Here is a 25493-nt window from a genome sequence, read left to right as displayed (position 1 = left end):
TCGCGGTAGTGTTCTCACTTCCTGTGCACGGGGTCCCGGGTTCGATTCCCGGCGGGGTCAGGGATTTTTCCTGCTTCGAGATGACTGGGTGTTGTTGTGTCGTCTTCATCATCATCATTCATCACCATTACGGTCGGAGGAAGGCAATGGCAAACCACCTCCACTAGGACCTTGCCTAGTAAGGCGGCGCGGGTCTCCCGCGTCACTCCCCTACGCTCTGTAAAGAAGTATGGGACTCATCATCATCATCATATACCCAATTGCAGGATCGCTATGCTACAGTACAGGGTCATAGTAAATATTACACATTTGCTCTTGCTTCGACAAATGGAGGAAATTGGTTGATTCTTTCAGCACTGGATGCAGTCTACAGTGGGTCTTAAGGGCCTAATGTAGACACCATTATGTCGTGGGCACTTCTCTAAAGATATCGAAAAAAATTTCTCATACCAAAATGGAGCCACAGATCCCAAGACGGCTATGCACAGCACATGGCTGAAATTTTTACAACACATTCCTACTATGCTGATCTCAAAAAGTCTTGAAAATTTTCTTGATATCTTTATTTGTTTCCCAGATACAGAGGCTCAAACTTCCCGTACTTCTACATATGAAATATTCATGTAAAATCTGGTGTGAGGTGAAAATGTGGATTATAAAGTGATGTTGCATGGAGAAATATCCTTTAAAGTGTCTCCATTGTCATCAGAAGTATTTTGGGAACCTTGTGACAATACTGAAGCACATGCATAATTTTTGTGGATATGAAATCCAATCTGAGGTGAAAAATTAGTTTTGTGTTATTACAGTTCCACGTAAGTAAACTATCAAAGTTTTATGGATGATGAAGATTTTTCGTGATGAGCGACATGCTCTGTTGTGGTACAGAAAAGAAGCAAACAGGCAGAAAAATGTTACTATTGGAGCACCACAAAGATGAATATGCACCTGTGTGAAAGACTCTGACTGAAAAGTGGGATATTACTGTTTCATTCTACCTTACAGAAATATTTCAAAAAATTTTGGTATCCACTTATTTTATGTTGAGAGAGAAGAAGACAGTGGCAGCAGGAAAGAGACAGAAAAATAAAAAATACTGGAAGATAGTAGGCAGTGGTTGTGGTATACAAAGAGCGAAGTAGACAATGACAGTGTGAGAGAAAGAGGGACACAGTTGCAGTGGAACATATTTGACAGTGGAAGAACAGTATTAGGAAAAGAATGAACGAGACAGTGCTTGTAGGCAAGGAATAAAGGGAAGGAGAAAGTGGAAGTGGGTGAGAGCCAGTGATAATGAGAAATATAGTCTAAGAGAGCGATAACAAGAAAGAGACTGAGTGAGAATGGGCAAATGGGAGTGGATGTGTGTCAGCGACTTACAGCGATGGACTGGACTAGTGGGTGTTAGTGAGTTACAGCTACAGGAGCTTGTGTGATTGAGAGGTAAGTCGCACATTAAAAAGAGCACAAATGCGTTTTCATACAAAAATTTTTAAAGATGCTGAGGAAGGTAGAATGGGGCAGCTGAACCTCACTTTAAAGTCCGAGTGTTTTAAACAGGAGTACATTTGCATTTTTTGTGTTCTGATATGATCATTTTCCACACATATAAGGGAAATGAACTTGAAGCAATATCATAGAAAGAGAAGAGGACATAGATGAAGATGATATTGGAGATGTAACACTGCGAGAAGAATCTGACAGAACACTGAAAGACTTAGTCGAAACAAGGCCCCTGGAGAAGATGACAGTATATTATAATGAATGATATCCTTGGGAGTGCCATCCATGACTAAACTTTTCCACCTGGTGAGTAAGATATATGAGAAATGTGAAATACACTCAGATTTCAAGAAGAAGACAATAATTCCAATTCCAAAGAAAGCATATGCTGGAAGGTGTGAATATTATTGAAATATCATGGCTACAAAATACTAATACAAATTCTTTGCAGAAGAATGGAGAAAACTAGAAAAAGCCTACCTCAGGGAAGGTCAGTTTGGATTCTGGAGAAATGTAGGAATACCCCAGGCAATACTGAATGTATGACTTCTCTTAAAAAATAGGTTAATCAAAAGCAAACCTATATTTATAGACTTAGAGAAAGATTTGGGTAATGTTGATTGCAATACACACTGAAGGTAGCAGGGGTCAACTACAGGGAGCAAAATGCTATTTACAACTTATACAGAAGCCAGAATGCAGGTAGAAGAGTCTTAAAGGCATGAAAGAGAAGCATTGATTGAGAAAGGGGAGTCAAGGGCTTGAAATGGAAGCAGTTTATAAGGAAATGGGACAAGGCTGTAGTCTATCCTGATATAATTCAGTCTGTATGTTGAGGAAACAGTAAAGGAAACAAAAGAAAATTTGAAGAAGGCATTAAAGATAAGGGAGAAGAAATAAAAATTTTGAGACACTAAAAGTAGTCAAAGAGTTTTGCTATTTGGTCAGTAGAATGATGACTGGCTGAGAGAAAATATAAAGTGTGGACTGAAAATAGCAAGAAAAACATTTCTGATGAAGAGAAATTTGGTAACATTGAATATAGATTTATGTGTTAGGAAAACTTTTCTGAAGGCATTTGGAGTAGGGTAGATCATGTAACTAATGAGGTGGTGCTGAATAGAAATGGCGAGAAAAGAAATTTATGGTACAACTTGACTAAAAGAAGGAGTTGGTTGACAGGAAATGTTCTGAGACATAAAGGGTTCACTGATTTAGTATTGGAGGGAAGTGACTACAAGAAGAAGGTTCAAAGAATGTAGATTGCAGTAGTTATACAGAGATGACGAGGCTTGTGAATGATAGCATAGCATGAAGAGCTTTATCAAAACAGTCGTTGGACTAAAAACTGCAACAACAACAACAAATTATGCTCACATTATACCATTTTATGCTGCCTGTGTTTGTCTGATGAGACATCCTTATCTTGATTCCATTTCACTTCACCAACCACCACTATATCTGGATTGTGCCTTTGCATTTTCCTTTTTGTGTTTTCTAGCTTCCTTACCCCAATAATACTTCTGGCAATCCACACTCCGATTCAATGGTTATGCAATCTTTTTCTCATGATTACCTCCTTGGCAATCCCATTCCAGAGACAAAGATGGAGAACCAATCGGAAGGTTTTATTGGTGGGGAGATCATGACACACTTCCAGTTATGGGCTACATGTCCTGTAGATCCACATTGTGTGTCTTTAATACAGTGATTTTCATTACCCTCTGCATCATGCTGTTGATCATTGCTGATTCTTAGTCCTTTAGGGGCAGTTTTTCACCCCAAGGGCAGTCGGGTGCCCTATACCTCTGGCTGCTCCTCCACCCTCTTCAGGCCATTGGTGACTTTATACTGGAGGTCTTTGGCTGCTATTACTGCTGAGGTAAGCAGAAGTGTGGATTGAACCTGGGACCCAGGAGATTTTTGTTAGCTGTTGAAGATGCTACCTCCCAACCACAGTGACTTTTGAATTAGCTTGGTAGATAGTATTAATTACAATTTGAAATATCACACATTTATCCATTGGAAGGAACTGATAATAATTACAGTAATATGCAGTAAGATATTAACAAAATGGCAACTTGGTCCAAATGTTAACAACTAGTTCTTATATGATAAATTTGAAATTATGCACATCACAGTATGTCAAAGTTATAGGATCCTGTGACTATGTTATTCATGACTAAAAATTGAAATCATGCATACCAAACAAATAAGCAGGACTAATAATGTGTGGGGGTTATCAAGTAGCGGGAACTCTTAGTCTCAGTTGTACATAAAGGCTTCAGTTTATTGTTAGAGTACTTGAAAATTGCATGTTTGCTTTGTAAGAGATTCTGGGCCAGAATTGTGGGGGTAGGAGGACAGGGGGTTAAAACAATTATTTTGGTGTACTGGCAGAAGGTAACCACAATATGCTGAGGTGCAGGCATTTTAAATATATAACCAAACCAGATACTTTAGTGTTGTTTGCTTATGAAGGTTCACATGAGTGGATCATTGGCTAGTGGCTGATTTCCTAAACAAAGGTGCACAACAATGTTTGCAGCAAAATTGGTGTATGACAGTTGATAATGAAAGATGTTCTGCCTCTGAACAGGTATGTTATACCTGTAACAGTACAAGAACAGGTGATAGTGAGTATATGCATGTGGTGTCTCTTGGAATTGCATACTGAACACTGATTTGATCTGAAGACAGACAGTGTTCCATAAGGCAATGTTTAAAATATTTTATTTGTACAACTATTTTTGAGCACTACCCATTTTTGAGTGCATCTAAAAAACACAATAGCACACCATAAAAAGGGAAGAGAGCTAAAACATGAAACCAACACAACTACATTAAATGAAGTGTTAAACAAGTGTAGTAGTTACCTATAGTAACTAAAATCTAATTACTTTTGGTAACTACTATGTTTAATAGTACATTCAATATAATCATGTGACTTTTATGTTTTAGATACCTTCCCTTTTTTACGATGTGTGAAGCACATGAGAACGGTCAGTGTCTGAAACTAGTAGTGCAAATAAAGCTTTTTAAACACAGAATGGTGAATAAAGTCTTTCTTCAAATGTACTGAGGCTGTGGGGCACACCCAGAAGAAAATGACCACTGATTTGATCTTTGAGGTAAGGTTTGGTGCAGGTATTTCATAAGTATGGACTAGAATATTGTTAAGAAGATAGGGCAAGTGACAATCGTATCAGTTTGGGAAAGATAGGATGGATTTCGGAAAGACTAGTTGCCATTATAAATCACAATTAGAGATACTCAGTGCTCCAGAGAGGGTGATACTGGATAATTATCCAGGCTTTTAGGTGCAGAAGAAATGACAGCCATCAGAGTCACAGTACTGTTGATGACTGGTTTATTAAATGCGGACAGAGATATTTATTGGAACTATTAGAAAGGTGTACAACAAGGAAGGTGGTCTGTTGAGCTGAAGGGGACAAAGTGAAATGCATTGGAGGACCTGGAAAATTGACATCTCAGTGAGATCTAATTAATTAGTCAATATTATCAATAAACATGAAGATCAGACAAGTAGTTTAGAATTTTAGGTTTTGACAAAAGATAGCTGACAGAGAGCCTCCCATAGGACAATACTGTGCAACTTGTGTTTCATGACTGTGTGTATTGAACTAACTGTAAAGGGAAATGTAGTTTTGTACAATTTCAAATTATGCGGAAAATCTGGTCACTGAGAATCGAACAGTAACTGAATTAAAGAAAAATGAGGAAGGGCTCAGTTGCAGACCTGTGAGGGAAAACCATTCTCCATCAGCCTGAAACAGTTGAACAAATTACATAAAACATAGATCTATGAGGTTAAACGATTATTTGAAGCTGCCTCTTTTTAAATGCAAATCCTAGGTAGTCTTAACAAATATGCTGTGTAGAAGACTGAGCAAATTTAGTCCTCAGTCAGTTACAGATACATTCAGCACAGTGCGTCCTGAAAAAATTATTCTAACTCGACTTTAATACAGGAATGTGACGCACTTACTCAAAATGTTATTAAGAAAGGAGTGTGGGTAGTTAATTCTCACAATTCCAGTACCAGTAGGTATATGGAAAGTCAGAGTGTTTTCATCATTACATGTTATAACATCACCAGAAGTATGCGATTAATATACTAGACAGAGAAAGAGTGCTAAAACACACACACACACACACACACACACACACACACACACACACACACACACACACACACACAGAGAGAGAGAGAGAGAGAGAGAGAGAGAGAGAGAGAGAGAGAGAGAGTGTATCTATGCACTTTTTCTCAAAACAATGAATAAATTGTGCTTTGGTCTTCTATCCATAATAATATATGACATGGTGGTAGAAATCTGAGTCATTTAGCGTATTTAATAATAATATGAAGCCATTAGAACATTCTTCTTCATGTGCCACAAATCAGTAAATGATTTACATTTTTACAACCAAATTGAGACAGAAATAATATGTTCATAATTCATGCCGGAATAATAAACGTATACAAAAAGTTTTAAGGTCATCTGCTTTGATAACGTTTTTCTTTCAGTGGATGTCATGCTACCACTACATGGTAACAAACTTTTTTTTTTATTGTACTGTGATTTTAATTTCATTTTCACCTCGTTTTTTATTAGACACACACACACACACACACACACACACACACACACACACACACACACACAATATTTGTAATTATTAAGTGAGAGAGGTCTTCTTGCTTGTGGCTTATGCTGTATCTTTTGCCTTCAGGTGACTTTATTAAAATGGTACTGAATATTGCATCAAAGATAAAATTCTGTGATTTGTGTGAAGTATGCGAGAATATTCAAAAAAGTCCCAAAGAAAAGGCATGTTTGATTCTGAGGAAATACATCACTGAATATAGAAAACTAGGAGAGAGACTGAAAACAGAGGATCAACAGGCAGTAAGTATTATTATTTGTATTGTCAGTATTTTTGTGTAGGTTTTACTGTCAGTATTTCATGTTGAAACGATGACGTGGATGGAAAAGATGATGTAACAGTAATAGTACAATAACAATATCTCATAGGACACATGATATTCAAAAGACCTACCAACATCTATTTAAGAACCTAACATTTGATGTAATACCCTCTTTGTGCCCCTTCATTCTTTCCTTTTCTCAGTGCCTCATTCACACTTGTCTTTCAAATCAACTACAGTAGCTTTATCTGTATTGTGTTTATTTTATTTATGCCAGACATACTTGCCAGATTTCTTACTTCAGTCACACCATTTTTAAATTCTCATCTGTCTCCTTCCACTAATTTCTTTTTATAAACAGAAATCTGCATCTTTAGCAAAAGTTAAGATACAGAAATTATTATGCTACACTACTCAGTGGTTTTCAGCTGCACATGTTTGTTCCCAGCTGTATGATTAATGCTGCAAGCTGCCTAATTTTTTCTTACCTAGATACCTTTCAAATGCATAGCAGCCAAGTTGGAGACAGTCCCCCTGTTGTGTAACCCCTGCCCCCCTCGCACCCTATACTGCTGAATTATACAATAAGCCTTTAACTGACTGGAAATTGCTTCAGGCTCTTATCTCCTCACATTTGTGATCCAGGCCCCTCATACAGTTCAGAATCAGATGTTACAAGTCAGAATTTCTTAGAATCCATCTATTCAGGGTTTTCAACCATGTGTTTTTCCCTTCACAATGATGAAATGGTATTATTATCCCAATCCTTAAGCCAGGCAAAAACCCAGTCCCCATCAACAACTACTGACTGATTAGCCTCAACATGTGCTGTGCAGCTGGATGAAATGATACTAGCTTGATGATTATGCTAAGTTCTTGAGTCACGGTAGCCATTTGTTTCCCTGTCACTTGGGTTTCTGGGAGGGATAATCTCCAATGTGCCATCTGGCCAGGATGTGAATAGCAATCCAACAGGCTTTTTCTTAATGGTAACATCTCATGGCAGTCTTTTCACCTACAGAAGGCATAATACACCATTTGGTGCCATCACATTTTACTTACTTTCTATATAATTTGGGCTTTTGAGGTAACCTATTGAATTTTGTGTGTCAGTTTTCATTCCATCAGTTGTTCCGGGTTTGCGGTGGTATATCGTCCAGCTCTTGATGCGTCCAAGAGAACACAGTCCTTTAGGGATCAGTTTTGATTGTTACACTTTTCTTCAATGCCATCATTTGGCTGGTGACATCCACCAGACCGTGCTATATGTCAACGAATTTTACATTTCATGTAGCTCCCAAGTTTTAGCCTGGCTGAATGACAGCCCCAAGGAGCTTCCAGTTATGTCCCACAAAAATGTATTTTTGTCATCCTACAAGGCTTCTTCCTGACCCAGAACTCTACTTGGTTACCCATCACTTGTGTGGTGTTGTGCAGTCCAAATTTTTTAGACTACTCTTTGATAAAAAGCTGACCTAGCTGCTCAACATTCGTCAATGAAAGGTTAGCTGGTTTAGGCTAAGTGGCACCTTTGGCTCTGATGGGACCTCCCCCCTCCCCCTCCCCTCCCCTGCCCCCTTCTTCCCCCTTCCCCCCCCCTCCTCTCTCTGCCCCCCCCCCCCCCCCCGAATATTATCCCCATATTTTCCCGCACACCTCTTCTTGGTTAGTATCCAGATGATGATTTAGGACAAATCTATGTCAGGAATCTAAGGTTTCAATTAGCTACATGAAATTTCAGTGTCTGTTCCTCTTAGTTCTTCAGGAGTGTTAGAGTGCTGCCATCATGTACACTGATGGCTCTAAAACTGTAAGTAGGATGGGATATGCTTTTGTATTTCCCACTGGTCAGGATCAGTATTTGTTTTTTGGAACATGTACTGTTTTTGATGGTGGAGCTGACAGCCGTTAACAGAGTCCTCTGTTTGATTAAACAGACCTCTTTCAATTGTGTTTTAATTTGTAGTGACTCAAGCAGTCTTCAGGCTATTGATTGATGTTACTCTCTTGTTCACAATCTTCTCTCTGGCTTTAAGCCATTGGCACATGGACCATGCTTTTGAATGCAAAAGTTGAGCATGCTGAGCTCAGTGTGTTGCTGAATGCTCAGAAATTATACAACTTGTGCATATGGTATGTGTGCCTCAGTGTAATGTACGGGATCGCTGCACACTTGAGCAGCAGTTCTTGCATGTATTTGATTTACAAAACACGCTGTTTACAAAATTGATGGGCATAAAATTCATCTGTTCCTCTACTAAAATGCACATTTTCCCCCTTGTCCATATGCTAGTCATATAAATAAAAACTTTAATATCCATAAACATGTTACAAGGTGAAAAGGAAAGTACCCTGTCCAGTCAATAAGGACATTGCCTATAAAAGTTCCCAGTAGTGTGATACAAATTTACAATAGTTCTTCACACAGGATAAAAAGTATTTCATCATTTTCACTTTTTAGTAAAACACTGAAGTCATTCTTACATGATCATTGTTCTTATTCAGTTGCAGAATCTTTCCAACATCTGAAATACGAAACTTGAAACAAGAAAGTGCAGACTGTCTTATTGCAAGTAGTCCAAACTGTCTTGTGCATTTATATTTACATAACATTGAATATTAAAGACTATACTTCTATTAAACAAATAAGAAAGTATCAGAACCCATTAAAAATGTAAAGGTTAGTAAAAAATGTTTGAATCCATTGAGACGCGAACTAGCAGCAGATCACAGATTCCATGTATCTACTCATTATGCTATACTGACAATGAATAATATATGACCAGACTTTGCACCTTGCCTTATCCTGAAACTTTTAATCATAGGTTAGGTATGTTATTAGCTGACATTGAATTATAACAAGTTCTTCCAAGAACGGTGCCTTTATGATGGATCCTCAATGTTCCATTGCCTTGAAACAGGATACTTTCATAATATGCAAGTTACAATAATTCTGTATCCACCAATATGATATTTACCATGACAGAGCTTACAATTAACAATGGATTTTTGAGAAATCCTTAATTTGCTGGTGCTTAAAAATGCCAGATATACATACGACTTTGACTGAAAACCAATATGGCATCTCATGACTCCGTACTGAAGATAGATGGTGTTGTGATGTAGGTGGCATTCTTCCATTTCATTGGTCTACATTCAGATGGACATTAAAATATCTGACATGCTAGATATTGCCCTGAAATTTCAGAAAGACTCGTGAATGTGCTTCTTCCATGCTTTGACTCAGACACTCGGCATGCTCAGCATCCCAGTGCACAGTCCATGTCCCGACAGCTTTAGTCATAGTACCTGTTCATGTGTCTTTCTCTGTCTGTAATAACATGGATATCCCACATAATGAACTGACTGATCATTTGGTTAGAGAAGTTATTACTCACCCAACATTCTCTTTGATGATCCCAGACCTGGATTTATGGGTGCAAATAAGACCTCTGCTCACTTGGAGATGGAACAACTTCTATTGGGCTACTACTTCCTCTAATAAACTCTGCACTTTCAAGAAGACTATGGCTAAATGACATCCCCCTTCCATTCCTCCTGGAAGGAATTACCTCTGCCTCAGTCACACTAGATTAAGTTAGTTTTATCATATATAGTGAGTTGCCCTCATCTCGAGTGACCGAGCGAGGTGGGGCAGTGGTTAGACACTGGACTCGCATTCGGGAGGATGATGGTTCAATCCCGCGTCCAGCCATCCTGATTTAGGTTTTCCGTGATTTCCCTAAATCGCTCCAGGCAAATGTCGGGATGGTTCCTTTCAAAGGGCACGGCCAACTTCAGAGCCTTACAGAAAGTTGCTCACATCCTGCTTGAATGTCCACTCCAATTTGTTCTCCACCTCAAGCATGGTCTTCCAGATTCTTTTATTCTAATATTGGCAGACAGCTTACGGACAGTTGAACATGTTCTCCATTTCCTCCAAGAAAATAGTTTTTATTCTCAGTTACAATGTTTTAAGCTGCTTTCAGAGCAGATTAAGGTTGGTTGAGTTTGGGCAGCCTCCTGCTGCACACTGGACCTAGAGGTCCCTCAACCCTTCATTTCTATGCCACCTGCCTATCTCTCTTTTAGTCTCTCTACCCTTTATTCTGCTGCCAGCTGCCTATCCCTTTTTTAAAATCCTCTTTTTCTGTAGCAGCCTAGCCTACTTTTAGGAGTGAAAACAGAACCTGAAGACAGAACCTTAAGGATTCCTTATATTTGGTACTAGCTGAGGGTGAAGTAACAGCTGAACAGGTGTTTCTGCTTCCTTTGAAATAGTCAGTCCTTATGCCATCTTTAACACTGACTATAATGGATCAGGACAGTTGTGGGAAGTTTGTCCTCCCACACCCTCTCCTCATTGCATGGCTTTCCCACATTTTATTATTATGGATCATCCAGCTAGAAGGTATTACTTATTCCATTACTCTCTTAGCCCTTGTTGGGTTGGTTGGAGTTTGGATGTGGCTGAGGTTACCCTCGCCATAGATGGACGCTGGGGTGTCCCTTGTCTGTTCTCTTCCGGACAATAGTGGCATGACACATATACTTTTACGTCTCTTTAAATTGTTTCTCCTTTCTGATATCAATATTGCATTCAGTACTTCAATTTTATCACTCCTACATATTAAAACTGTGGTGGGTGACAGGAATTTGGTATTGGGAAAAGGAAGAGAAAGAAATATAGTTGGAGCTCATGGCCTGGGGGAAAAGATGAAAGAGGGCGCGACCTGGTACAATTTTACACAGAGCATAATTTAATCATCACCAATATTTGGTTTAAGAACCATGAGAGGAAAGTTGTACAGGTGGCAGAGATCTTGGTACACTGGAAGATTTCTGATGGATTATATAACGGCAAAACAGAGCTTTATAAACCAGATTTTAAACTAAGAAATTTCTCTTGACAGATGAGTACTCTGACCATAATTTATTGCTAACCAAATGCAGTTTAAAACAGAAGACACTGCAAAGAGTTAAGAAATTTAGGAGATAAGACCTGGATAAACTGAAAAATCCAAAGGTTGTTGAGAGTTTCAGAAGAAAAATTAGGCAACAAAGGAAAGGATTACAATAAATGATGAGTGGGCTGCTCTGAGAGATAAAACAGCAAAGACAGCAGAGAATCAAATAAGTAAAAAGACAAGGCCTGGTATAAATCCTTTGGATCTCACTGCAGGTATTGAATTTAACTGACAAGAGGATAAGATATAAAAATCAACAAATGAACCTGTTGAAAAGAGAATACAGATGTCTCAAAAATGTGAAATTGACAGAAAACACTAAATGGGTAACCAGAATGGCTAGAAGGCTGTGGAAGCAATCATGATGTGGGGAAATTTAGATAATGCCTATATGAAAATTAAAGAGACTTTTAGAGAAAAGAGAAGCAGCTTTATGAATATTGAGGGCTTAAACATGAAGCTAGTACTAAGCAAAGAAGGGAAATCTGGAAGGTGGTAGGAATATTTAGAGGGTCTATATCAGGGAAACAAACTTGAAGACAATATTACCGAAAGAAAAGATAAAGACCTTAGTCAAAACAAGGCCCCTACAGTAGACAACATTCTGTCAGAACTAATGATATCTTTGGGAGAGCCAGCCTTGCTAAAACTATTCTTCCTGGTGTGCAGGATATTTGGGACAGGAGAGACACTCTCCGACGTCACAAAGAATGTAATAATTTCAATTCCAAAGAAGGCAGGAGCAGACAGATGTGAACACTACCGAACCATCAGGTATGTTTGCAAAATATTGAAAGGAATTATTTCCAGAAGAATAGGAAACCTCATAGAAGGCAACCTTGGGAAAGATCAGTTTGGGTTCCTGAGAAATGCAGGAGCAAATGATCCAATACTGACCCTTCTACTCATCTTGGAAGATAGGTTGAATGAAGACAAATCTGCATTTACAGCATTCGTAAATGTAAAGGATGCTTTTGACAATGGTGTCTAGACTACACTTTTTAAAATTTTGAATGTAGCAGGTATAAAAAAGAAAGAACAAAAGGTTGTTTACACTTGTACAGAAATCAGACTACAGTTATAATAGTCGAAGGACATAAATGGGAAGCAGCTGTTGAGAATGGAGTGAGACAGGGTTCTAGCCTTTGCCCTGTGTTACTCAATCTGTACATTGAGCAAGCTGGGAGGGATACAAAGGAGAAGTTTGAAAAGAGGATTAAAGTAGAAGCAGAGGGATGAAACATTGAGGTTTGTCAATGACATTGCTTTTCTGTCAGGGACAAAGACAGTACTTAGAAGAGCAATGAAACAGAATATACAGTGTCTTGAAAAAAAGGATTGTAAGATGAACATCAATGAAAATAAAACAAGGATAGTGGAATGTGGCTGAATTACATTGGCCAATGCTGAGGGAATTAGATTAGGTAATTGGACTGTAAAGGTAGTAGATCAGTTTTGCTATTTGGACAGCAGAATCACTGAAGACTGAAATAGAGAGGATATAAAATGCAGACTGGCAATGGCAAGAAAAGCATTTACAAAAAAGAATAATTTGTTTACAATTAGTATGAATTTGAGTGTGGAAGGTTTTACTGAATTTACTTGTTTGGAGTTTAACCTTTCAAGGAAGTGAAAATTGGGCTGTATTATTCCAATGAATTAATATTGAGGAGATCCCCGAGGTTGTAGAATGACAGAAAACAAGAACTTACAACAGATAGTTACAAAGAAACGGAGATATGCTAATGTACCTTCAACAGACCCCAAGTGAAATGGTCCTTGTGGAGGATAAACAGTTAGGCAAGAAGAAAACAGAAGCTTTTTGAAATGTGATGTAGAAGATGCTGAAGATTACTCTGATAGATCGAATAACAAATGAAGATGTACTGAATCAAATTGGGGAAAGGAATAAATGTCACAACTTGAATAAACAAAGGGTTTGATTTATAGGACAAATTCTGAGTCATCAAGGAGTAGTCAGTTTAGTAATGGAGATAAGAGAGGACAGTAAAAATTGTAGCGGAAGGTCAGGGCATGAACAGAGTAAGCAGGTTAAAATGGATGTAGTTTGCTGCTGTTCTGCAGAGATGAAGAGGCTTACACAGGGTAGACTAGTATGGAGAGCTGCATCAGATCAGTCTTTGGACTGTGTACCACAGCAAGAACACACACTATTAAAATTCAGTCAGACTTCTAGCTGATGTTACTAACTCCAGCTGGAGTTCCTCTTGACCCAGGGATTAATCATCTCGCCTACCTACCTACATACCTGCATACCTACCCATCCACCTGCTCAACCAACCAACCAACCCATCCATGTTCTTCTGTAAAATACTCCTGTTCTGCAGTCCTACATCTCATCTCTCAGATCATAATCCTTGCCCTCCAACTACGAGACCTGTGCTTGTTGGCTCTAAAGGAGGACTTTGTCTGAAAATGAAGGAATTTTCTGATGTTTCCACATCCTTGTTGTTGTTACTCGATGGGGGTGCTGCAACATACTTACTTGAATCCGCTAGTCAAGTAGGAAGCGACATGGGATTTTTCAGCTCTAATGACTTTTTGGCATGCGAGCAGCTTTGTGAAAGGGAATAAGTTGGTGACAGGGTCTAGCTGAGATTTATCAGGTCTCTATGGTTGGAGACAGTACAGAAAGACTCAGGTCTGGCTAGAGAGGTAGGAATGAAGAAACAAGCTTCTGGGTTGGTTTCTTGGTCTGATTTTGTTGCTTCTTCCCAAGTTTACATGTGCGTGTAGAAGAGCACAGACACTGGGTCATAATTTCAGTGAGCATAGAACATAGGTGAGGTTTACTAGATACTCAAATAACTAGAGCATATAGCCTGCCTGGCCTATGACTTTGACTCAAATCATGAAAAGGAACCAGTTTCCCATTGCTCAGATCAAACTCTCAGGTTCCTTTAATTGTCACACTGTAAGTGATGATCAGTCATAGATACAAGTAAGCCATGATAGACTAACTACCCACAGTTCAGAGATATGTACAGGCAAGATTGCAAGTCCATCTTACCCCTGTACAAGCTTAATTGAATAGATTCTTTGACTCGCATAATTTTCTGCTGTCGGCTGATTGACACCCAAATTTCATCTGCTGGCAGGGACTCTTGAACTCTGCCCTACTTGTGAATTGGTGGCCTCTTTACACTGTGTTGAGGCTGTTTGCTTATAGATGGTATGTGACCTCGTATCTTTTTTTAACTGCAATTCGCAATCAGCTAGCTTGATACCAGTGGTTTCTTAACGCTTAAAATTGGTCTGGCAAAAATGTCAAATGCTTTACATCTTCATTTCCAGGGTCTACTTGTTAAAATGCTTATGAAGATTACTTTTTTGTTTTCTTTTTTTTAACGCATGTTACATACATGAATTCGTAGGTTTCTCTTTCCTGTCAGCAAATGAAGAAACATACACAGATTTTTCCTCTTTTTTTATATACATATAAATGGTTATACAAGAGTTTTTTTAGTAGTGCAGTTTATATGTTTATATGCATCCTTGAGTCATCAGCATGTACAGTATGTGATCACCTCCTTTCCTTTTGTTCCTCATCTGCAATCCTGTTTATGTGGTGACGAATCACCATGGTTAAGGATTGCACTTCTCGTGAGATTTTCCCCTGAACTGGATCATAATTCACATGCACCTGCTAGTAACTCCTCTCTTCTTTCCACTTCTGGCATTGGATGCTGGGGGGTTGGCCAGTGTGGCCAGGCTGTTCTAGGTGCTTCAGTCTGGAACCGCGCGATCGTTACAGTCGCAGGTTCGAATCCTGCTTCGGGCATGGATGTGTGTGATGTCCTTACGTTAGTTAGGTTTAAGTCATTCTAAGTTCTAGGGGACTGATGACGGGACTGATGACCTCAGATGTTAAGTCTCACAGTGCTCAGAGCCATTTGAACCATTATTCTTTTACGTAATCCTAACTTATTTTCTAATTTGTGCAGATGCTGTCCGCACTTGTACGTCCTGCAAGTGAGGTATGTTCATAGATGTGGGGAACTGCCATTCTTTGTCTTCCTTGCTGTCTTTTTGGATTCTAGTCTTGAATTGGAACTTTTTCATGGTCATGTTAATAGTGGTTAGTGTGTCCCGGAGCAATCATTCAGTTTCTATCGTCTGCTGTGTTTGTAGTATAGTCTGATCAGCATATCCCGTGAATGTCAGTTTTCTTGTTCCCTTCATGATTACATGTATTGGTTCATGACTATCACATAACGAAGTTAATTTTTCCTGTCTGTGGCTACATATATGTCCATTCATTCGCTCCTACAGAGGTCCGAATGCTGCTTTCTTGGTGCAGTTATTTGGAATATACTTCAGTTGTATCAACAGATCTCCCACACTGGGGTTGTGCTGCCTTGTTGTTTTGATCACAAACATGTGTTTGCACATCTTCTGGGTTTGTGCTACTTCTTTGCAATCTAACTGATCCATGTGCATGGCTGCATGTTGTTGCTTGGCATCCTCAGTCAGCAGATTGTCAGCTTCAGGAGCTATATATTCATACCACACCTTCCCTCCTGTTACTGGAAGTGGTAATACCTTGTATAAATTAAATACTTGATTCTCCACTAATGGAACTTTCAATATATACGCTAGGTATGCAACAATTAAGAATACATCAGATTTGTTATTTGGAGGAACCCATACCTATTCTCCTGTTTGAGGTCTAGGGGGGGCTTCTTGTTGCTGATGTCATCCCTGATTATTTGAAGGTAGTCTATTAGCTTCGAGGGATTAATGATACGTGGGGCTAATAGCCCTTCTGTGCACACACAAAGGCTGCCGATTGTTGTTTGTATTCTCCTCTTAACTCTTGAAAAATTATGATCAATAGTACCATCTGCTCATTGAATACTGTTTCTAAGGTAATTTGCTGCATCTTCTTGTCTGTTTCATTCTGGATTTTGCTGACTTGTTTCTTGATTTTCTCCGCTCTGGCTTGTAGGATATCAGTTGCTTCTGCTAGTCCTCTTCCGTGCAGTTAAAGTAGATTATAACTGATTATGCTAGTATCAGTTCCTCCTGGCTTAAGTGCAGTAGTTGCTTCTGTTCCTCTTCCACTTGTTTTATTGTGGTTTCAGTGTACTCAGCATCTTGCTCATTTAAGGTATGAAATAAAACTCCAACAAAGTTCATGAGTCCTCGCTTAGATCATGGTTCATGATGTGCCAGCTGCTTCATCTCGTAGTCTGTCTTTCTGCCATTCTACCACATTCCCTGTTGAGTATCTTTCCATAGTGCCTACCCCTGCTATCCTGGTCAATTTGTCTCTATGCTCTATGGCAGCTTGTGCCATGTGTATCGACTCATTGGCTTTTTTCTCCGGCCTCCGTAAATTTAAGTATGTCACAATTTTCCACATGTTGCTGGTGTATCTTCCTGTCTGCATCATAGTACATTCCGCTTGAGGTGCGGAACTCCTACATCTGGTAAGCATCCAGTTTATACTGGACTGAAGTCGCTGTTGTCCACACACTTATCAGAAGGGCACCAAGCAGCGTTGATAGTGGGGCCATCTGTAAAGTGAAAGGTATTGTCTTTACTGTCTTTATGTTTATGATCCAACTTTGAGTTTCTTACTGTGATCATCTTTTTCTGCCTTCTCCTCTCACTCACTGCTGCTACTAGTGTTAGGCTAATAGAGGCAAAGTGAGTGGGGGTTGGCCTGTCTTCAAGGACCAATCGCATTGTCTGGCTCACTTGTATCCTGGGTGCGCAAGATCTTTCTTCATCTGTTTTTATATAGAGTTTTTACCCATTCTCTCCTTCTGTTTTGGAACACTGTACCTGATTTCTTCACAGGCTTACGTGTCTAAAGCTAAAGAATTCTTTTAATCTGTTTGCAAGTACAGTTATGAATTTCGTATTCGTTAACTGGAGTACGACATTTGGTCCATGCATAGTTTTACACAGAAAGACCCTCCCCACAGCCTTATTAACATCTTTTACCTCCCTTTTCTCTCACTTTTGCCATATAATAATACTATGTCTGCAATCTTGGGATTTTGTGTTCGATCATAGTATTCCTTGTTTCTTTCATTACATTCCTTGTTAAAATTTCTTGCTATCTGATGAATCTGGCACATCCCTTCCTTTAATTCTGTTACACTACTGGCCATTAAAATTGCTACACCATGAAGATGACATGCTACAGACGCGAAATTTAACCAACAGGAAGCAGTTGCTTTGATATGCAAATGATTAGCTTTTCAGAGCATTTACATAAGGTTGGGCGCCAGTGGCGACACCTACAATGTGCTGACATGAGGAAAGTTTCCAACCGATTTCTCATACACAAACAGCAGTTGACCAGTGTTGCCTGGTGAAATGTTGTGATGTCTCATGTAAGGAGGAGAAATGTATACCATCACGTTTCTGACTTTGATAAAGGTGGGATTGTAGCCTATCATGATTGCAGTTTATCCTATCGCAACATTACTGCTTGCGTTGGTCGAGATCCAATGACTGTTAGCAGAATATGAAATCGGTGGGTTCAGGAGGGTGATATGGAATGCTGTGCTGGATCCCAACGGCCTCATATCACTAGCAGTCGAGATGACAGGCATCTTATCTGCATGGCTGTAACAGATCATGCAGCCTGTCTCGATCCCTGAGACAACAGATGGGGACGTTTGCAAGACAACAACCATCTGCACGAACAGTTCGACAACATTTGCAACAACATGGACTATGAGCTCGGAGACCATGGCTGTGGTTACCCTTGATGTTGCATCATAGACAGGAGCACCTGCAATGGTGTACTCAACGACAAACCTGGGTGCACGAATGGCAAAACGTCATTTTTTCGGAGAATCCAGGTTCTGTTTACAGCATCATGATGGTCGCATCCGTGTTTGGCGACATCGCGGTGAATGCACATTGGAAGCGTGTATTCGTCATCGCCATACTGGCGTATCACCCCGCGTGATGGTATGGGGTGCCATTGGTTACACTTCTCGATCACCTTTTGTTCACATTGACGGCACTTTGAACAGTGGACTTTACATTTCAGATGTGTTACAACCCGTGGCTCTACCCTTCATTTGATCCCTGCGAAACCCTACATTTCAGCAGGATAATGCATGACCGCATGTTGGAGGTCCTGTACGGGCCTTTCTGGATACAGAAAATGTTCAACTGCTGCCCTGGCCAGCACATTCTCCAGATCTCTCACCAACTGAAAATGTCTGGTCAATGGTGGCCGAGCAACTGGCTTGTCACAATACGCCAGTCACTACTCTTGATGAACTGTGGTATCATGTTGAAGCTGCATGGGCAGCTGTACCTGTATACACCATCCAAGCTCTGTTTGACTCAGTGCCCAGGCGTATCAAGGCCGTTATTATGGCCAGAGGTGGTTGTTCTGGGTACTGATTTCTCAGGATCTATGCACCCAAATTGTGTGAAAATGTAATCACATGTCAGTTCTAGTGTAATATATTTGTCCAATGAATACCTGTTTATCATCTGCAATTCTTCTTGGTGTAGCAATTTTAATGGCCAGTAGTGTATGTAATCATCAGAGTTTATTCCATTTTGGCAGCATCCTGCTGTAGGACTGCAAGAATGTTGCATACTCTACCAAAAGACTGCTTGAATGGGGTGAATCCATTTGAGGAATGTAGGTGATAAGGTGTACCCATTCATCCCAATTTTTATGCTTCATTGCCACATAATGATGTAGGTATTCTGTTAAGGTTGTATGCATTCTTTCAAGTGCACCAGTCATCTGTGGGTGGTATGCACAAGACTGAATCTTCTAAATCTTCAGTAAACGACATACTCTTCTGAGAATGTTACTCAGGAAATTGGTCCCTTGGTCACTCAATAGTACTGGTGGTATTCTGTGATTGCAGATTATTTTCTCCACTAAGACTTGCATTGTTGTATCGGTGTCCTGTTTTGCTATAGGTTCTGCTACAACAAATTTCACAACAGTGTTCTGGAATGTTAGTGTGTATCTGTTCCCTTTCTCTGTTATTTGAAGTGGTCCATTCGTGTCGATATCACAATGAGCGAATACCTGGTTAGGTATTTCAGTCAACACTAAGGGCACTGTACCTTATTTTGCTTAAGTTTATTCTTCCGACAACTCTTGTATGTCTCTCTTCATCTCTCTCCATGATCTGTACCATTTAATGTGGTCATATGTGCAGCTGATCCCTTGGTGCCCCCCTAGAGGTGAATTATGAAACTGGTACAGAATAGCTCATTTCTCTCCTTCCCTGATCACTGATTGCTGGTCCTCTTGCTCTTCCTCATCAGCCTCTTCCACACTTTGAATGACTGCAGTAGGGTCTTCTGGCATGTGAGACAATCCATCTGCTACCATATTTTGCAGTCTCTTTCTGTATACAATCTCGAAGTCGCATTCTGCCAGTCTGACTGTCAATTTTGTTTCTCTTGATGAATGATCACTTACCTGCACCAACCATTTCAGTGGTTTCTGACCAGTGCATATGATAAATTTTCTTCCGTACACAAAAGGGTGGTAATGCTTTACTGCCCCCACTATGGCTAGAAGTTCTCGCTCAGTCATATCATAACCTCTCTTGGCGCAGTTCAGTGTTGTGTATGTGAAGGCTATTGGTAAATCCTGTCCTAGTTCTCCTTGACTCAAAAGGGCACCAATCATTTCCTTGCTTGTGTCTGTGGTGATTATGAATTACTTCATAAAATCAGGATACTGAAAGATCAGGGGGCATATTATTTTCTCTTTTAATTCCCAGAAAGCTGCTTCCTGCTGTATTGACCTCTCATAGTTTGCTTCCTTCTTCAGCAATTCAGGTAATGGTTTTATTATCCAACTGAGGTTCTTGCTTGTATCCTGGGACACAGTCCCTAGGAAACATTTTAAGTGCTTCATTGTACTGGGTCTTGGATACTCTTTTATTGCATTCACCTTCTGAGGGTTACATGCCCCAAGTAAGTTAATTCCTTCTGGAGGAATTCACACTTTTCAACCTGCAGTTTTAAGTTTTGCAATTGGAACCTTTCAAACACTTCTCCAAGTCTGACATTATGCTCTTCCAATGGAAATCTCAACATGACCACGTATATACAAACATCTTGTGTCCTTGCAATACAGTTAGTACTGTGTTTATGAGCCTCTGAAAAGTGGCTCTGCTATCCATTATTCCCATTCACAATCTCTTGCAATGTCATTCTGGTGTGGAGAAGGCTGCTTTCTCCCCATCATCTTCCTTCAACAGTATCTGATGATAACCCTTTGCACAGTCCAATGTGGTGAAGTATTTGGCCTTCCCTAAACTATCTGGAGTCTCATCAATCTGGGATGGTGGAAATAGAGCGCTGATGCAGTTGTTATTCAACCTCCGATGGTCTGGAACTACCCTCCACTTCTGCTTCCCTGAAGCATCCAGCTTCTTCAGAATTAATAGTAATGGGAAATTAAACCCACTCATGTGTGGCATAATGATATTTTCCCTTAACATTATATTACTCTCATTTTGGAGGGCCGCCTTTCATGCCTCTGGTAGCTGATACAGCCAGACATTTATCACTTCAGCTTGTGCACCTGGTTTCAACATAGTCTCATGCATTACCATCTCTGTGTATGTTAATCTGTCTCGAGGCAAGTAAAATACATCATGGTATGCAGTATATAGCTCAATAATTAAACCCCTTTCTTCTTCATTTAAATCACGCACTCAAATCATTTTCTTTAACCTACCAATTCACAATACTGTCTCATGATCCACAGGGACTATACTGCGTATGTGGTGCTCCTTGCCTTTTTTTATGGAAGGTACTGCATCTTTCTTCACTTTAGGACACTTCAATACAACCTCTTCTTCTGTGGTATTCAGAGTACTCATGATGCATGTACCTATCTGCTCCGTCACAATTGCTGCATCTGTCTGCAACTGCTGCTTTTCCTATATTTCTTCATCCAGGTCTGTAGGCTGTATCCTAATCCTTAAAATCTTTTTCTCTCATGGGCCTATTCGTATAACCTCACTGGGGCTCTCTTTTTTTTCCCCCCCATCTGCTGCTCAACTTTGTGTCGTGTTTCCCTTAGCTGTGGCACCATTCTTCTTCTGATGTCTTTTGGTTCCTCTCCCTGGAGATCTCTCTCCTCTCTCTGTTCTATCTCTGGCACTAACTGCAATCCTAATTATGCCCTAGTTCTCGCTTCCCATTCATTCCTCTCAGCTGCCTAATGTACAATCCACAGGGCAGTGTTCCTCTCCTCGTGGCTCTCTCTCCCAGACCGCAAGATTCAACAATTCCACTTCTGTTCTGTCTGTAACTGTAATGGTCAGCACTTAACCCATAACATATTCGTTATGTAACCTATGATTACTTTTTGCTTCTGAAAGAAGTCTCGGCCTAAAATTCCTTCATATGGGGTATCCAGCTCATTCCCTACTACATGGAACTTGTGCTCCACACACACACACACACACACACACACACACACACACACACACACACACACACGTTGCCTTCTATTCTCAACATTAATGTCACAGCTCTGCATGTATCTATTACTTCTTTAGTGGTCCCATGTAGTTCTATTCTCTCATCGACATCAGTGCCTGCCATACTATCCACTGCGAACTCCTTAATGATGGTAATCTGAGCAGCACTATCTACTATAAAACTATGATATCCGTGCCCCCTTGCTGCACCTTATGCTCACAAAACCATTCTTTCCCTTGCAGTCTACTGAGCATAACTTTGCGACATGTGTCAACTGCATAGTCGTGCCATCCCTACATTTCGTGGCTTTTGAACCTTTGTACTTGCTCACCAACTCTTGACATTACCTGTCAGGCTTACTTGTCCTGATTCCTGCAGACACAACTTGCTATGGGTGTCACCTTACCACACAGCCCTGTCTGTATTTGTAGATTACATTGGCGTCACACAGTTGACTCTTTGCTTTCTATGACCCTGTGATGATCTCTGCATGACGTGTCATCTCTCCTCCTCAGCAGTGACGGGTGATATGGCTGCATGATGTCTATTTTCCGTACGTGTTTTTCATAATACAGTTCCTTGCATGATGACCTCCTTCCTTACATCTAGAACAATAATCTCTCAGGCAGCTGGATTCACCAAATCTTTCTTTGTAAGAGGCAATTGAAGCTTCCTCTGTTAATGCTCAATTCACCACTTATGTTAACATTAAATCCTCTCTTCTCACCGTTGCAACCATTTTAATCCTCTCATCCTCAAATCCTTGTGTGAATACTGTTCTCACTAGTGTCCCAATTAGAGCTTAGCTCTCCAGAATTTCTGATTCTCTCATTACCTCTGGGACAGCTTTTCAAAGCTGCTGCTGCAAAGTGTCCCCTCAACTTGCTGATTCGGCCATATTTTTGATCCTGTTCTGCCTAATCGAGAATAATATACACTCGTTTCAATCCAGAGTGGTTTTGACACGTAGTTCTTCAATAGAATTTGCTTCATAACAGCCCAGTTTGTGACAAAATCACGTACGATTAACCTATTCCATGTGGCTCCCCCAGTCATAGTTTTTACAAATTTTAGATGTACACTATGAATATGGCCTTGAGTAAGTTCAAACTCTAAGTCACAATTATTTTTGAATTCCCTAAGATCATCTTTATTTCCATCAAAAACTGTCGGAATTAACTTGAATATCAGACAAAGCTATTTGTAGAGCAGGGAACTCACTACCTTCCAGATTCATATTAGAGGCTTTTTCGTCCTTCCTTGCAGCCTTGTTTCCATGCCATGGTGTGTTTCACTCACCGTGTTTGATGATCGGGTGAATGACATTGTGTTGGCGTCTCATGAAGGTGAACATTGGAATGCCCACGTTGCTGATTCAGCTCTGAACTCAGTTGATGTAACTGCTTGCAATGGCGTCTTCAGTGTTTACTACTTACTCAGTCATATAGGAAGTCATGTGGGATTTTTCAAGTCTACCGACTCTCTGGCACCAGAGCTGTTTTTTGCAATGGAACAAGTCAGTGATGGGATCTAGCTGAGGTTTATCAGGTTTCTATGAATGGAGACAGTACAGACTGACTCTCCCCCTGTAGGTCCAGGGGTTAGAAGAGGCCCGAGGTATTCCTGCCTGTCGTAAGCGATGACTAAAAGAAGTCTCTCATGTTTTGGCCTTTATGTGATGGGACCCTGTAGGTTTTGACCTCCATTTTTCAAAATTTTCCCAAAGAGCGAGCCAATTGGGAAGGGCGCCCTACTTGGCGCATAGTGTCCATCATGCACTGAGACCTCTCGCATCCTTCCTCAATGTAGATCTGCACTTCCGCCCATTCTCCAGCTGTTGGGTGAGGTCACCCTCCTGGGTGTGTCTTCTTCCATCCTCTGTGTAGTATCATTTTCTGCGCTGTCGGTGATAATGGACTTCCTAGCTCATTTGCACTCATATCCAGCATGGTAGCCAGTCCGTGTGGTGGGGCTGCCATGTACCCTGTTGGTTGTTGCCCCCTGACTCCACAGGAGCTGCTCTGCTGATGCTGTTAACTCCCCATGTATGCCAAGGGGCAGATGCCCGTCACCCTCGGGCATCGGGGCTCCTGGCAATGGCAATCCTGCCAGGTGGTCAAACACCAGCGGTCTCTAAGCAGTCAAGGTCTAATTTCAATGCTAAGAAATATGACCCTAAATAACCCCCCCCCCTCCCCCCCTGCCTCACCATGGGAGGAACACCAGGCTAAGGATGGCAGTGAAACTTTTGGAGCATTTAGAGGACAAGTTTGGGGAGGTGGAGGGCTTGTCCAAAATGCGTTCAGGGTTGGTCTTGATCAAAACAGCATCTTCTGCCCAGTCACGGGCACTACTCATGTGTGACAAGCTGGGGGATGTTTCTGTTTCCATCACACCCCATAAGAGCTTAAATATGCTCCAGGGTATCATATTTCACAGGGACCTCATTTTGTAGTCTGACGATGAGTTGCACGCCAATTTAGAGTGGCGAGGTGTCCATTATTTCAAGGTGATGGTCTACCGTTGTGACATAAAACCATATATCCCTCCCCCGGTGTGGTGCTTTAAGTGCTGGAAGTTCGGCCATACGTCTTCCCGCTGTACTTCCAGCATCATCTGTCAGGATTGTGGGTGTCCTTCACATCCCAATACTCCCTGTGCCCTGCCTCCCATCTGTGTGAACTGCGGAGAGCACCGTTCCCCTTGCTCGCCAGACTGCAGGATTCTCCAGAAAGAAAGAAAAATAATGGAATACAAGACCCTAGACCGATTGACCTACACTGAGGCTAATAGAAAATATGAAAGGCTACATCCTGTGCATATGACATCAACCTAGGCCGCCGCTACAACAACGGTTCTACCATCTTCCGTTACGCCACATACAGTTGGCTCTCAGAGCTGTCAGGCTCCACCTGCCCACTTGATGGTGGGGGCACTTCCGTCTCTGTTGCTCCTGCACAACTTACTTCAGGAGCAACATCCCCTCAACCATCGGGGACATCAGTCCCCACTTCTCGGCCAGAGAAGCTTAAGTCTTCTTCAGCTCCACTCACCAGGAAGGGATCCTTTGGGTCACACCCTTCCTAGGTTCCTACCAGTGGCAAAGCTGTCACCCACCAGTGGCTGAAGCAACCACAGATAGCTGGTCATGGGGCTTCATGGTCCACCTCAGTCCCTGAGACTGAAACAGTGAAGCCCTCCCAGCTGGACAAACCTAAGGAGCAGCGAGAGAAGCCTAAAAAGAAAGAGACCTCGAAGAACCAAGGCACTGTGGTGGCACCCACACCATCACTACCTATAAGCTCTGTGTCTGAGGATGATATGGAGCTTCTGGCATCTGCTGAGGACCTAGATCTCTCTGGACCCTCAGACACAGTGGATGTCAATCGCACAGATACTCATCCGGTAGTAGCAGGTGACCCTGAGACGTAGACTGCCTCATTGAGTGTTTAATGCCTTCCCAGTCTCAGGCTCATATAATCCTCCAGTGCAATAGCGGCAGTTTTTTCCACCACCTGGCTGAGCTATGGCAACTGTTAAGCTTTATACCAGCTTTCTGCATTGCCCTCCAGGAAACCTGGTTCCCAACAATGTGGACCCCT

The 25493-nt window shown here is 40.9% G+C and overlaps 1 protein-coding gene across 4 annotated transcripts in view; it reads left to right on the top strand.

The window, feature by feature from the left end:
• Positions 1-25493, top strand: part of LOC126418689 (DNA ligase 4) — a 302986-nt gene that overhangs the window by 11708 nt on the left and 265785 nt on the right. For 3 of the 4 annotated variants that reach the window (XM_050085584.1, XM_050085583.1, XM_050085582.1), the window contains exon 2: positions 6259-6434. In XM_050085584.1, coding sequence (XP_049941541.1) covers positions 6273-6434 — 162 coding nt within the window. In that variant the 5' untranslated portion in view covers positions 6259-6272. Of the gene's footprint in view, positions 1-4487; positions 4635-6258; positions 6435-25493 lie in introns of those variants that run through there. The other variant, XM_050085585.1, reaches the window with a different exon arrangement.

The sequence above is a fragment of the Schistocerca serialis genome, chromosome 9 (assembly GCF_023864345.2).
Source record: "Schistocerca serialis cubense isolate TAMUIC-IGC-003099 chromosome 9, iqSchSeri2.2, whole genome shotgun sequence".
NCBI classification, from domain to species: domain Eukaryota; kingdom Metazoa; phylum Arthropoda; class Insecta; order Orthoptera; family Acrididae; genus Schistocerca; species Schistocerca serialis.
Note: the sequence above shows the minus strand (reverse complement) of the source record. Positions and strands in the feature narration are given on the sequence as shown.